The sequence below is a fragment of the Pongo abelii genome, chromosome 11 (genome assembly GCF_028885655.2).
Source record: "Pongo abelii isolate AG06213 chromosome 11, NHGRI_mPonAbe1-v2.0_pri, whole genome shotgun sequence".
Taxonomy (NCBI): domain Eukaryota; kingdom Metazoa; phylum Chordata; class Mammalia; order Primates; family Hominidae; genus Pongo; species Pongo abelii.
Window position 1 is genome coordinate 59784778 of NC_071996.2, and position 13168 is coordinate 59797945.

Here is a 13168-nt window from a genome sequence, read left to right on the forward strand (position 1 = left end):
AGTAGAACCACCTGTTCAGCTCTGTGGAAACCAGAATTTTCCAAATTTGTTTGAAGATAGAATATTTCTGCATGATCCACAAATACAGGAGCTTACATAATATTTATCTCTGCTTCAGTACAGAGAGCAATTGCAGCATGCTTTCCTTCCTTTAAGCCCCGAGATTATTCTACCTTCATGTCTTTCTATTCACCTTCCTCTCTGAAGTTCGGGGGTGGGATTGGGGGGCACTGAATCCTTCTGTGCCTTGTGATGCCCACATTTACTAACAGCGAGCTGTCTCCTCCCATATTTGTCATTTTAAATTGTGAATAGAGCTTTCTCTGAGGATTTTTGATAGAGATTCCATCCTTCCATAGTTGCTTTGTTTCTGCCTGTGCCAGGCACCTCAGAAGTAATTATCAACCTGGTACTATTTTTAATGTTTGTTTCTATGCCTTGAAAGTCTGTGATGGTTCCTATCCAAGGCAGGTGGTGTAAATACTCATCTCAGATCCAAATGAAGGCTGGTGTAAAGTTTCAGATTCTCAGGGAGAATCCAGCTTCCTTGTTTTCTCCCTGTGCTAATGGACAAATTGTTTTTCCTAGTGCAGCATTCAACTGAAGATCTGTTTTTCCGCTGTTACGTGGAAGACCTGAATTCCAGCTTTTTGGCTTACCCATGCCTCTGTTTTTCTTCAATCCATATGAGGGAACAAGTCTTTCTTGCCAACCTTTGCAAGTTTCCCTGTAGCCTTTAATTTTTTCCCCGTATTCTGATCCCTGAAGATGTCCCTTACTTTCTTGTCCACTAAGCTAAGCATGTAAAATTGAGGACCAAGGTACTGAGCCCCCTTTTATGAAGTCTGGCAATTCTGTGAGCATCCAGCCTGCATCAGTGCAGCACCCTGAGTTAGAGCTCTTTGTTAGGCATCATAGAACAGGAAGGACACAAATAGTGCCCCTGGCAACAAAGACTTCAGCTCCTCCCAGCTCAGGAGGCTTTCCCAGGACATGTCATATAGATTCGGCTCTGCACAGCTGTTCTAGAAATCTGAAAACCCTAAGTTGCACTATTAACCCACCATCTTGTTAGCCCTGCCCAGGATGTCAAAGGGGGAAAGGAAATCAACATTTTTCTGCATTAAATGGTGACTTAAAGAAAGCTACCTCCATATTTGACCCTGTAAACCCATTAAAAACCTGGGGACCTGCCAGAAAGTGCCTTTATTCTTGGCTCTGTATTAGCTTTCGTGACTTTCCTATAATGAATTGTAGCTCGCTTGAGTCATTAAGAAGATTCTGACAGGGAATCAGCTGGAATCTGCTGTTCTTTGAAGGACTCAATTTATCTATGATTCAGTGCTTAAGCAGTCAAAAGGCTTGAAGGGGTCAGTCAGGGAACATAGCTCATAACTCTTATAGGTGCATTGACTTTTAGTATATGCATTAGATAAACTTAAGACAAGAAAATAACTACTTTTCTTGCCACCTTTGCTCATTTGTTATTTAGCATTCCAGGCAAGGGTTAATTAAAAGCTTCTGTGTGTTGGCTCTATGGCTGATCACAGGCCAAAATTAACAGATTGAAGCTGTACTATTACAAGATTACGTTATGTCTCTGTTAGAGATAGCAACCAATAAAACTGGATAGTGCTAAGTAATGCTAAGCTATTAACTATCTTTTAACCTTATTATAGTTTTATATTCTGTATTTTCTAAATGTGTCTGAATGTCTTGTTCTACTTTAAAATATTTTGTAATTCCTCTTTCGTATTTTGCTTCTTAGCTTATTAATGTGGCTTTGGGTAAATGCATTTCCATTGAAAACACTACAGTCATTCTGGAAGACTGCGATGGGAGCAAAGAGGTATGCTAAACTGTTTTCTATCTCATGGTAGCTGATAGGTGCAGGGTATGACACATTCATTGCTCAATTGAGAAATTCATCTTTGCCCAACAGAAAAATAATTTTCTAAATTTCTTTGTAATAAGAGAGTCCACCACTAAACGCAAAGACAGTGACTAAGGGAATAAAGGTGTGAGTCCTGCAGTCAACTCACTAGGTCCAGAATGAATCCAGTTCTGGCACCATCACTTGCAAAAGCGTGTTAACTTCTGCAGATTCCTTAACCTTTGGGTAAATGGTAGTGATAATAATCGTGCCTACTTTTAGAACTGGTGTGAGGCTGGAGTTAGGTAATACATATGAAGCATGTAGAACAATACCTAATGCTTACTGCTCTGTAAATGTTTGCTGTAATAATAATAAAGATAAAAATGTAAAAAATGCGTAACATAGATAAAGATACTAAAGAGACAACATATTTCTAAATAATCATTCTAAGGAAGCAGTCTTATTGTCTGATTCCATTCCTCTTTCCCCTTATATTCCCGCATTTTAAGGGAGTAATGGAAATAACCAAATCCATGATCCATGGTAGAAACTCCTATAGGATAACTCCCCAAACCCAGAGCAAAATGGTTAGTAGAGGGAGTCGGGCCAGGAAGCAGGGAATAGAGACTCCTTCCACAGTGCTGGAGGTGAGCTCTGAGTGATTACACTTCCCTCTCTAACATACATTCCTTAACAGTTCTGTGTTTGCAGAAACAGTTATTGGTTTGAGTGGCAAATAGGACTCAGAGGAAAATGGATTCATGAATAGAAATCAGTTCCCAAAACTGCAGATTGTTCTTTGGTACAGAGATTATTTTGCAATGGTAATCTAGGCTTGTTAAGTCTTACATCTTTGCTTTGACTTCAAGATACTGTTTATATTTTTTGGTGCATCCCATCTCTACCTCTTAACTCAGAGCTGCTACTAGAAGAAAAGGTATCTCTGTTGCTATATTTAGCTGTGAATTGTAAACCTGAAGCCAAGGCCACTCTTTTTTAATTAGGAAAGAAAGGAGTCAAAGGGAAGTGAAGAAGTGTTAAAACTCATTAAAAGAAATAACTTTCACTTACTAACAAAGAGGAAATAAAGTTGTAAATTGTAAAAACAAAACCACAATTATTTCACATTATATGAAAGGAAAGTATTAAAAAACACATTTTTTTTTTTTAGGAATCATCATTGCAGGGAGTTTTTGTGCCGGAGTAACCAGCATTTTATCTGAAAACCCAAGTTCTATTCTTGATGACCATTGAGTCTTTCTCAATTGGATGCTGAGAGGCAAAAGTATAAATTATGCAGCCTTCGCCTTCCACAAAGCCCCAGCTCCCTTTTAGTCTTGTTGCTCATTTTTAGCTTCTGCCTCTTGTGGTTTGCTTGGGTAATAAAAAGTAAAGAAATGTGGAGGAAGTTAACTCATTTTCGGCAGAATTGATGAGGCTTAATACCAAGCCAGTGACTACAGCATTCATCCAAAAAGGCTCAAAAGGAATAAGACCCTTAGATTGAATCATCAAGCTCTATCCCTTACCTTACCTAAAAAGTCTCCTTAGTTATTAACCTTTAAAGCAGTTGAAACGTATTTTTTCAAGGTAATATCTAGCTTCTCTTAGTAGCACATAACTTCCTTATATTATGCCATAGTTCCATGCTTCCTACATGTTAATGTTCACGTTAATCACCTGGGGAGTTTGTTACACTGCAGATTCTGAATCAGTAGGTCCGTGATGTGGCTGAGACTCCGCACTTCTAAGTAGCTCCCAGATGATGCGGATGTTGGTCCAAGGACCACCCTTCCAATGGCAAGGTCCAACACAATGACTTTGATCTAACCTGATAATCAAAGTTAAACTTCACTTACGATACAAATGATTCATTAGGTAAAGGCATTTAGACAGATTTTACCAGAAGCCTATTTTTTTCAAATATGTTTATATTAGTACAAAACAATAAATTTCCCACAGACCCAGAGCATTAGAGTAAATTGACCAGGTAGACAATAGTAGGTGGTAAACGACTGAAGAAAAATGTTTCAGGATTACAAACATGGTTTCATTCCCTGAATTGGGATTTATTTTAGACACTGGCAACTTCTCCAAGAGCAGTTTCTATGAACTGGGGGATGCCAACCTGGTAGCAACCTGATGATTCCTCATGCTAGTAGCAAAGAAAGATTTCCACCTTTCCTACAATCGGACAAAGCCTTTGTGATGGTTTTATACAATGAAGCATAAAATCTCCACCCAAGAAATTTAGGGCTGTGACTGGTATCTCCCTGTAGCCACCCCTGGCTTAGAACCTTAATCATGTGGTAGACTGAACATTCCAATTCTTTAAGCACCAGGCTTGTCGGGATTCAGAACACTGAAATGACATCCATATGCAGACAGAATTAATTTCACTGAATAATTTTTATTATTGTAACTAACATTTATTGAAGGCTTATTGTGTGCTAAACACTTGATAGTCATTACCCCAACCCTCTGAGATAGATACAATCGCTATCCAACTTAAAAATTAGAAAAATAAGATTAGATAGGGTAAATAATATGCCCATACTATCAGAATTACAAATGATAATACCAGGACTTGAATATAAAATGTCAGATCATAGTTCCTATATTCTTAACTGCTGCTAACAAAAATGTTTGACAAAGCCCCTGCCTGTGTTTGCTGCCTGAAGTGACCTCTTTATTCATTTCCCCCACAGCTTCAACAATTTAATTACACCTGGTTAAGACTTATTAAATGTGGAGAATGGTGTATAGCCCCCATCCCTGATAAAGGAGCTGTAAGGCTGCACCCTTGTGATAACAGAAACAAAGGGCTAAAATGGCTGCATAAATCAACATCAGTCTTTCATCCAGAACTGGTAAGCAAAAGATTGGTACCTCTTCTTTACGACAAATTTGACTTTTGATCAAATAGGACATAAAATTCTCATTGTCATCTTCCTCAATCAGAAGTTTTGTGTGTTTGTGACAATGGGATTATGTAAAAGTTCACTCACAGAGATGCATGGGTATCTTTTGAAAGTTGACAAGTCCTTTTTTTTTCTTTTTCAAAATTTATTTCAAATGAGTTATTTTAAATAGAAATCACCAAGTTCTTCTAGTTACATTGCTATCATTTGCTTCAGTCAATCAACAACACCAAAAGTCAGGCTTAAAGGCTAGAATTGGTCCCCACTGGTCATCAGAAATGCTTATAAGGAGAGGACATGGGCAACACAGGAAGCAGCATGTCTCCTACAAGTCCTGCCCTTTAGAGTGAATCTGGTTCCTCATTCTGCCCCCTTTCCATAGGAGACTCTTCCCATCCCCTGTGGTACCCAGAGACCGGGGCTTCTAAGGGTCTGCTGGAGCCAACTCTCACCAGCTCACTGGAGCCGCTTGTGCGCACCCTTGCCAGCTTTGCATTCAATCATACCACATTGGTAGCTTGAAACTGGCCATATTGGGAGTATTTATACCACAGAAATTGGAAGATGTTACTGGATCAGGGATACTTTTCTGAAGGTCCAGTTGTTCCATTTACCAGAACATTCCTGGTCTACTGTATTCATTCTCAAAGTCCTCTCCATTTGTCCCAATTACATTTTAACAGAATACGGAGTCATAAGCCTTGGTGTAGGAGCTTGGGGTTGGCGAGAATAGTCTCAGAATTGCCTTCTTAAATTTTCTACCATCTCTCTAGCAGGTAGCCACCAAATCTACTGTCTACAGTAAATATTTGGGTATTTGGAGACTCTCAGTTTGTCCAGGGCTATCCCCAAAGTAAGCACCTTTGCTTCCTTTAGGTGCCTCCATTCCTTTTAACAACACAGCCAATGACTATTCCCTTCTCAACATTTTTCTTCCTGGTCAGAGCCAAAACTGGGGCCTGAGTAATGTATTCTCCAACATTTCTCCCATTAGATCTTCTCTGTTGTATTTCAATTCTTTCTGGACAGTTTTTTCTCTTTAGTAATAATGGTTATTATTGAGTTATTCAGAAAGATTAGGAATTATTAGCATATATGCTGCTAATTTTATTTTGCATAGTGTTAGGAAATCCATAAACATGTAGTGTAGTGAATAACTTACATCTTACCTTCTCCCTGTGCCAAAGTCAGGAGGGACGGAAGGAGAAAGGGGGGGATGGGGTAAAGAGAGAGAGAGAGTGAGAGAGAGAGAATATGAATAAGAACGAGAACTAAAACACATTCTTCATCTCCAGAATTGAATCTTGGGAAAGAGTTCAAGCATAGCAGTTTCTCTTAAGCCGTAAGCTGATTTGGTAAAGGAGGTAATTTAGTTAAGATAGCAAAAATTAGAAAGCCTTTTCCCTACCTTGTTTGTACCTATGACTTTGGAACATTTTACACAGCTGCATTCTGTCTTGGGTTTCCCTTTTGATGTTACCAAATGTCCTGGAGATGAGTAGCTTTGTGATCAGCTTTCTTCTTTTTTCAGTTTTTCAGTAGTTTTCATGCTATTGCTACTAGGTCCCCCAGTACCTGTAAGTCTTAAACAACAAGAGAAGTATAAAATGAGACTTTCTTAAAAATCCTTGACAATACTCAAGCATCGTATTTCCAAAATCCTGCAAGGGTGACAATACTTTTGTAGGAGCAATCTTTAAAATAAATTATTATGAAAGTCACCCCTGTTTGATAACTTTTTAAAGTTTAAAAACAACATGTGTAATTAAGATTGTCTTTGTCATAGTCATAAGTAATCGAGAAGATTTATAGATGAAAAAATATATAAACCATTAGTAAGGTCTATCTAATTTATCTACCATTTCTAGGATATTCACTAAATATTAAGCAATAATATAACTTTCTTTAATGCTGTTGACTTTTTCCTAATCTGGATTTTGGACATCAGTTATTATGAATTGTCAGAGATGATGGTAAGGAGCTCATAAATAAAATACTTCACTTCCAGAATTTTGTAATCCAAACTCACAAAGACACCTACATTAAAAATTAATTAACTTTTTGTTACGGTATGTATTTTTTCTTTACCATCAAAGAAGTAGTTATCATCTATCAAATCCAATAGATGTCGTCTGTAATGTTTTCTCTTTAAAGAGTATAGTTCTCAGCCATGTCATCAAAAAATTTTTCTTTTGCCTCCTGAGGATTTAAAAGTCTTATAGCTTGGTGGAGGATGATTACTTAGTCTGAGACAGAGACAAATTTAATACTTTTCAAAGTCTGTGTTTATGTTAATAATTTAGTTCAGAAGGATTCTTAAAAATCAAAAATATAACTGCCTGTCAGTTGTTTTTAATTGGTTTTCATTTCTTTATATTGCAGTTATCAAATTCAGCCTGTGGCTCATTCCCAGCTTTTCTTTCTTTCCAGGTGAATCACATTGTTTTTGAAAACAGTCAGCAATTATTATGCTTGGAAGGAAATTTTTCTCAAAAGATCCTGAAAGTAGCTGCCTGTGACCCAGTGAAGCCATATCAAAAGTGGAAATTTGAAAAATATTATGAAGCCTGAAGTGTAACTGATGTTTTTATATAGTAAACCCATTAAATACTGTGAAAATAACACTGAACTTGGTAACTATATTTCTCAGCGGTAGTTTAAATTTTCAATTTTAATAGCATTTGAATGGAAGATTTTTTATAAATGACAATATTTGGAATACCAAAAGATAACTCAGGAAAACAGTCCAACATTGGACTGAAGTCTTTCTTCAGAACTGGGTGGCCTTTTGAATTGCCTGCTTTCCACCCTATGCTAGACCTCATCCTGCAAATTTCCCTGTGAAAGCTAACAGGTAACTGGAAATGAAGACAGAAGGACTTGGGAAAGCATGAGGATATTCCCAATGACAATGTTTGATAATAATCAGCTCTTCTGGCCCATAAGTAGGAATGATCAATGAGAACTTAACTTAGTCCTTTATTTGGGGATTTTTTCATCAAACAAAAATTTCTTGAGTTCTTATGGCTAGAAGACCTCAGATGCCCACAGCTATCACGTTTGTGAAATCCCTCCTGACTACATGCGTGCTTACCTAACAGTCTGAAATAGTATTGATCTACTGCTGGTAACCCTGCTTGATGGCAGCATTTTGATCTAAATTACGTAATAGTTTTTCCCAATCTGAATCAGTGGAAAAAAATTTAAGTGAGGAAGAAGAGGCCTTCAAATGCTTATTTAATTCTATGTATGAACACTGTTTCAGCTCATTTTGTGCTTTTAAAACTACAATTTTAAAGATTTGTGATACCAATAACTTCCTAGATTCGTGTGGATTTTTTTTAAAGGCAATGAAAAAAGGCTGGATTATAACACACTGTAGCAACCAAAAATGCATTTAAGCATTGAATGCACTCTAGTGCAGGGCCAAGTAAGAGGAGTTGAAATGAGTAAAGCAGAAATAGAGCTGCTGAAAGTTTCTTTTATATAAAAATAATAAAATACTACTTTAGATATAGTAGCATTCACAGGGATGAAATATGCTAAAAATGGGTTCTAAAATATTTCAAAGGGAAAATAAAGTGAAGGAAACATCATGAAAGGGGAAAGGAATGAGGTAAACAAGTCTTAGGAAGAGAGTTAAGAAAAAATTCCCCTGGACTCGGCCAAAGAAAGAAGGGGATCTAGTATCTCTATGAAGGAAAAAAGAGTAAAGCCCTCAGTGTGAACCCACTGAAAACACTGACAAATTTGGGAAAAGTTAAATAACTGATTTCATCCAAATAAAGCCTCTAATCTTAAGCATACCAATACTTTGGCATACCAGAAGACGCCTTAGAAATCAGGATAGCCTTTGCATTCATTTTGGTAAGAAAACTGATGCTGAGAGGACAAATTACCTAAAAATATTAAAACCCAAGCAAGTTAGTCAAAGAATCAAGATTAGAATTCAGGTTTCCAGAGACAGGGCTCATTCTATTGCCTCAGGTCACTGGCCCTAACAAATCTGCTTCACAGAATTCCTTAGAAAGAGATACACAAATTTCTTTGCTGGGATTGGGTCCCTGGAGGACAACCATACTATATTCTTGTTAATATGTTTTTTCTTTTTTTAAATTTAAATCTTTGTTCAGTTGAGATGATTGTGAAACTAGGTATCTTTCGTTCTGACTCCTAGTTTAACATTTAATTTTAACTCCCAATGAGTTACATAAAAGCAAAACTATAATTAAGAATGGAAAAAGAACTATTTCTGCACATTTGTAACATATTTAAGATGTTTTCTTCAAATAATTGAAAACTGCAGATGAGTAAGAGAATGACTAGAAAATGAGATACAGTTATATGACACATAATGATGTTTTAGTCAACAATGAACCATATATTTGACATTGGTCCCAAAAGATTATACTAATAATATGGTATCTTTACTGTGCTTTTCTAGGTTTAGATATGTTTAGATACACAAATACTCGCCATGATGTTACAATAGCCTACAGTGTTCAATACAGTAACATGCACAAATTTGTAACCTAGGAGCAACAGGGATTCCATATAGCCTAGGTGTGTAGTAGGCTACCTACACCATCTAGGTTTGTGTAAGTACACTCTGATGTTCACACAATGATGAAATTGCCTAATGACACATTTCTCAGAATGTATTTGTGTTATTAAATGATGCATGACTGTAATTCTTTTCAAAACAGAGCCATATGGGGCAAGGGGGTGGGGGGACGCAAGTCAGTTGTCAAAAGACTAATTGAGTTACTGACAAACTGAACATGCTAGGTGCCTCATGTAATTCTTCATGTAATTAAAAAATGTTGAGAGGTTTTTTTCCCCTGGGTATATAGGCTCTCTTTTTATCCAAAAATAGTTTCCACAAAGAAGTCAACTCTGTTCTGAAAAAAAATGAATTGTGTTTTGAATACACTTATCTTTCGGTATATCGGCTAAAGGAAGTTGGATTTTTTTCCTTAGCAGAACCTTCTGCAGTCCTCTCAGTTCACATCCTTTCTGACTTTACCTTGACAAACTTATTATATAAAGCTATATTTAAATCTATATTGTCAATATAACAAAGAATCGTTTTCGAACATCACAAATTTGTTCTTGGATAGAATTTTATACATTGCTTTTATCATATATTTGCTCAGTTACTCTAAGAAGCAAGGAACTGATCACTAGTTGGGAATATATATGGGCCTAAACTTGAGTGTATTGATTTATTATTAAATCTACTACCAATATTTTCTTAAGCATAGCCTTCTAAATTTTTTCAGGAGATTAGAATAAAGGTATACATGCTACTCGGTCTTCTGGTACTTCTAGTGATAAACTTTTGAATGAGACAGGTCCTAATCAGCACTGAATTCTTCAATAGGAGGCTGTGTTATAGGAGCTACAGATTTTTCCCTGGATTAGCTTAGGTCATTGCCTTTTCTTTAAAAAAAAAAAAAAGTCTATGCATCTTGTTACCTTGAATACAAGGGTGGTCTTGATAATATTTGACAGCACTAACCAACTTACCAAGCCATCTAAGTGCTTCTGAGACTTTTCAGTTTGCACAATTTCTTTCCCCTTTTCAACAGTTACCCAGCGCTTCTGCCCTACTCGCTTGTAAGCTGACACAGCTGTTGTTGGTACAACTGTGTTTCATCACCAGCATCAAATTTGCTTAATACTGCTTGCTGACATCCCCTCAGCTGTCATTCATAGCAAACCACCATGTGCCATGATCACGATGTATTATTAGCTTCACCACACTAATTTGGAAACATTCTTTTAGATATTAAAACACCTTGCTTCTAGTATTAGTTTGGGACTGCAGAGGGGCAAAGATACCATTTACAGTGTATAGGAGTCCAATATTCCCAACCAACCTTGATTTCATGAATTGCTTATAATTATTTCTAGCAGGCACTCATGCAATAGAATGAGGTTGAAACATGCCAGAGAGTACCATCTTTCTTTGTTTTAACATCTCTGAATTCCTATATTCAGAATACAAGAAAAAATATTTACCAACGAGGCCCAGTGGCTCACACCTGTAATCCTAGCACTTTAGGAGGCCAAGGTGGGTGGATTATGAAGTCGGGAGTTCAAGACCAGCCTGGGCAACATGGTGAAACCCTGTCTCTACTAAAAATACAAAAATCAGCTGGGCATGGTGGTGGGCGCCTGTAATCCCAGCTACTTGGGAGGCTGAGGCAGGAGAATTGCTTGTACCCGGGAGGTGGAGGTTGCAGTGAGCCGAGATTGCGCCACTGCACTCCAGCCTAGACAACAGAGCAAGACTCCATCTCAAAAATAATAATAATAATAATTTTTACCTCAGAAGAAAGCCCCAAAATCTTGGATTAAAAACAAAAAAATGACAGTGGGTGATGGGAAAAAAGAAAAGAACTAATTATCATTGAGTATGTGTAGGTACTATTTGTGTAGGCGCTATATGTGTCCCATCTCACTGATGGGTACAACTCATGAAATGACTCTCACGCTCCCTGTTATATGAACAAGAAGGATAACTCCCATATACAGATGAGGAATTTGGTAAATTGCCCAAGGTCATCCCACAAGTAAGAGATAAAGCCCAGTTTCCATTTTATCTGGCTCAAAAAAAAATTTCTCTCACTATACCATGCTGCTATATAATTAACTTTCTTCTTTACATAGGGCTGTCATCTCAGGTGGGTGCATTTAAAAGTTTCTTGGTCTCAGATTACTGATGCCACAGTATTGAGATGAGATTGAATTAAACTTCTTTGGCCTCTTTTGGATGTTGTATGAACAGAAAAAAGAAGCAAGGTCTCTCTCTCTCTGTGGTAACCAATTGATGTGTAGGTATAAACATGGCTACCCCCACATGTTTTGCTGTGATCTGCCTCTTTGACTTCATGCAGAACCTATTCTTTTTCATCTCCTGGACCAAATGTGAAAGAAAGAAGTGGACATGTGGAGGATTCTTTCTCTGTGAATAATATTGAAAAAGCTCCATTTTCTGGGGAAATACCCATGGTTCATTGTCTCACGCCAAGAAAGAATTCAGGACACAGACACACATGAGGAGTGGGTTTAGGAGTGGAAAGTTTAATAGATAAAGAAGAGAGTGAGAAAGCTTCCTCATGTTGAGAAAGCCAGTTGCTCAAGAGAGGGTTTTCTGGGTTTGAGGCAAGATTTGATTGATTTCATACAGAGGCTTGAGGAGGCGGTGATTGATTTACATAGGGTCCAGGGATTGGTTTAACCAGGTGTACTACTTACATAGCCAGTGAAAAGACTGGCCCTCCCACCCTAATCTTTTATTATGCAAAGGTAGCTTCTACCTGGCTGTCACCATGACATTTGCACACGTGGCTTTACTTCACTGGTCACCGGTGCCATGACACCCGCACACCTGGTGACAAGGAAAAGGGAGCAGGAATCGCCATATTGAATGTGCCTGGCTTCCAGGTACAGCTGCTAGCTTTACATATGCGAGCCTCTAGCTTGCATATCTATACTTGCATCTTGACTTTTCAGGCTGCTTTTTGTTAGAAAATAAATGGCTTGGGGGCTGATTTTTATTAAAGGAAAAATCCACCGAGAACTATTTTACCCTTTCTAATGGCCTAAAATAAATTTTAATGACTCCTGTATTAATATTACCAACTCTTGATCCCTCCAACCTTTAATCAAAGCTAGCAGATTGCTCATCTTGAGCAGAAATAAAAAGTTAAAAAGTTGGAGTCCTTTAAAACACAAACCATGACTTTTTATTCCTACTCCTTATGTGGATTGTCACTACTGTGCTTTTGCAACAACTTTTGCATGGGTTACTCAATAGTTGCTACAAGACAAAATGCCTTACAATTAGAAAAAAAAAAAACATTAACCAGAGATATTGTACAAAATATTTATTTTTTGACAGTTTGGAATAAGCCATATAAAGTATTATATATCCCTAATGAGGCTTAATGGATGGTATTCCAGGTGTTGGTGGTGTCTATATCTCAAAGAAAGAAAAAAATAACATCACACTAAACAGATTTAATGCCTCTGTTTTCAGCCTAATGGAACAATAGTTATCATTTCAATTAGAGTCCCTTTGCAAGTTTATGTGAATCTTTGCTTTGTAAAAACACAAACAAAACAAAAGGGAAAATTCTCATTTTCCAGCAAATACAGCAACTTCTAATATGCTGTTTCTAATAATGAGTCACCATCAAATAAGTAATAAATAATTTTTTCAAAAACAAGAGCTTTCTGTTTTATTATTGATTGACAGATATTTACCAGTTTAAGGATATTGGTCATAAGCATCTATATAATAAACCCTTTATATTAGATGTTAAATTAAAATTTTTCATAGCATGAATAGATTTTTAAGTGA

The 13168-nt window shown here is 37.1% G+C and overlaps 1 protein-coding gene across 3 annotated transcripts in view; it reads left to right on the plus strand.

The window, feature by feature from the left end:
* Nucleotides 1-7419, plus strand: part of GALNT5 (polypeptide N-acetylgalactosaminyltransferase 5) — a 53897-nt gene extending 46478 nt beyond the window's left edge. For all 3 annotated transcript variants that reach the window (XM_024243819.3, XM_002812495.6, XM_063712818.1), the window contains 3 exons: nucleotides 1769-1849; nucleotides 4585-4746; nucleotides 7228-7419. In XM_024243819.3, coding sequence (XP_024099587.2) covers nucleotides 1769-1849; nucleotides 4585-4746; nucleotides 7228-7368 — 384 coding nt within the window. In that variant the 3' untranslated portion in view covers nucleotides 7369-7419. The remainder of the gene's footprint in view (nucleotides 1-1768; nucleotides 1850-4584; nucleotides 4747-7227) is intronic.
* The last annotated feature ends 5749 nt before the right edge of the window (nucleotides 7420-13168 follow it).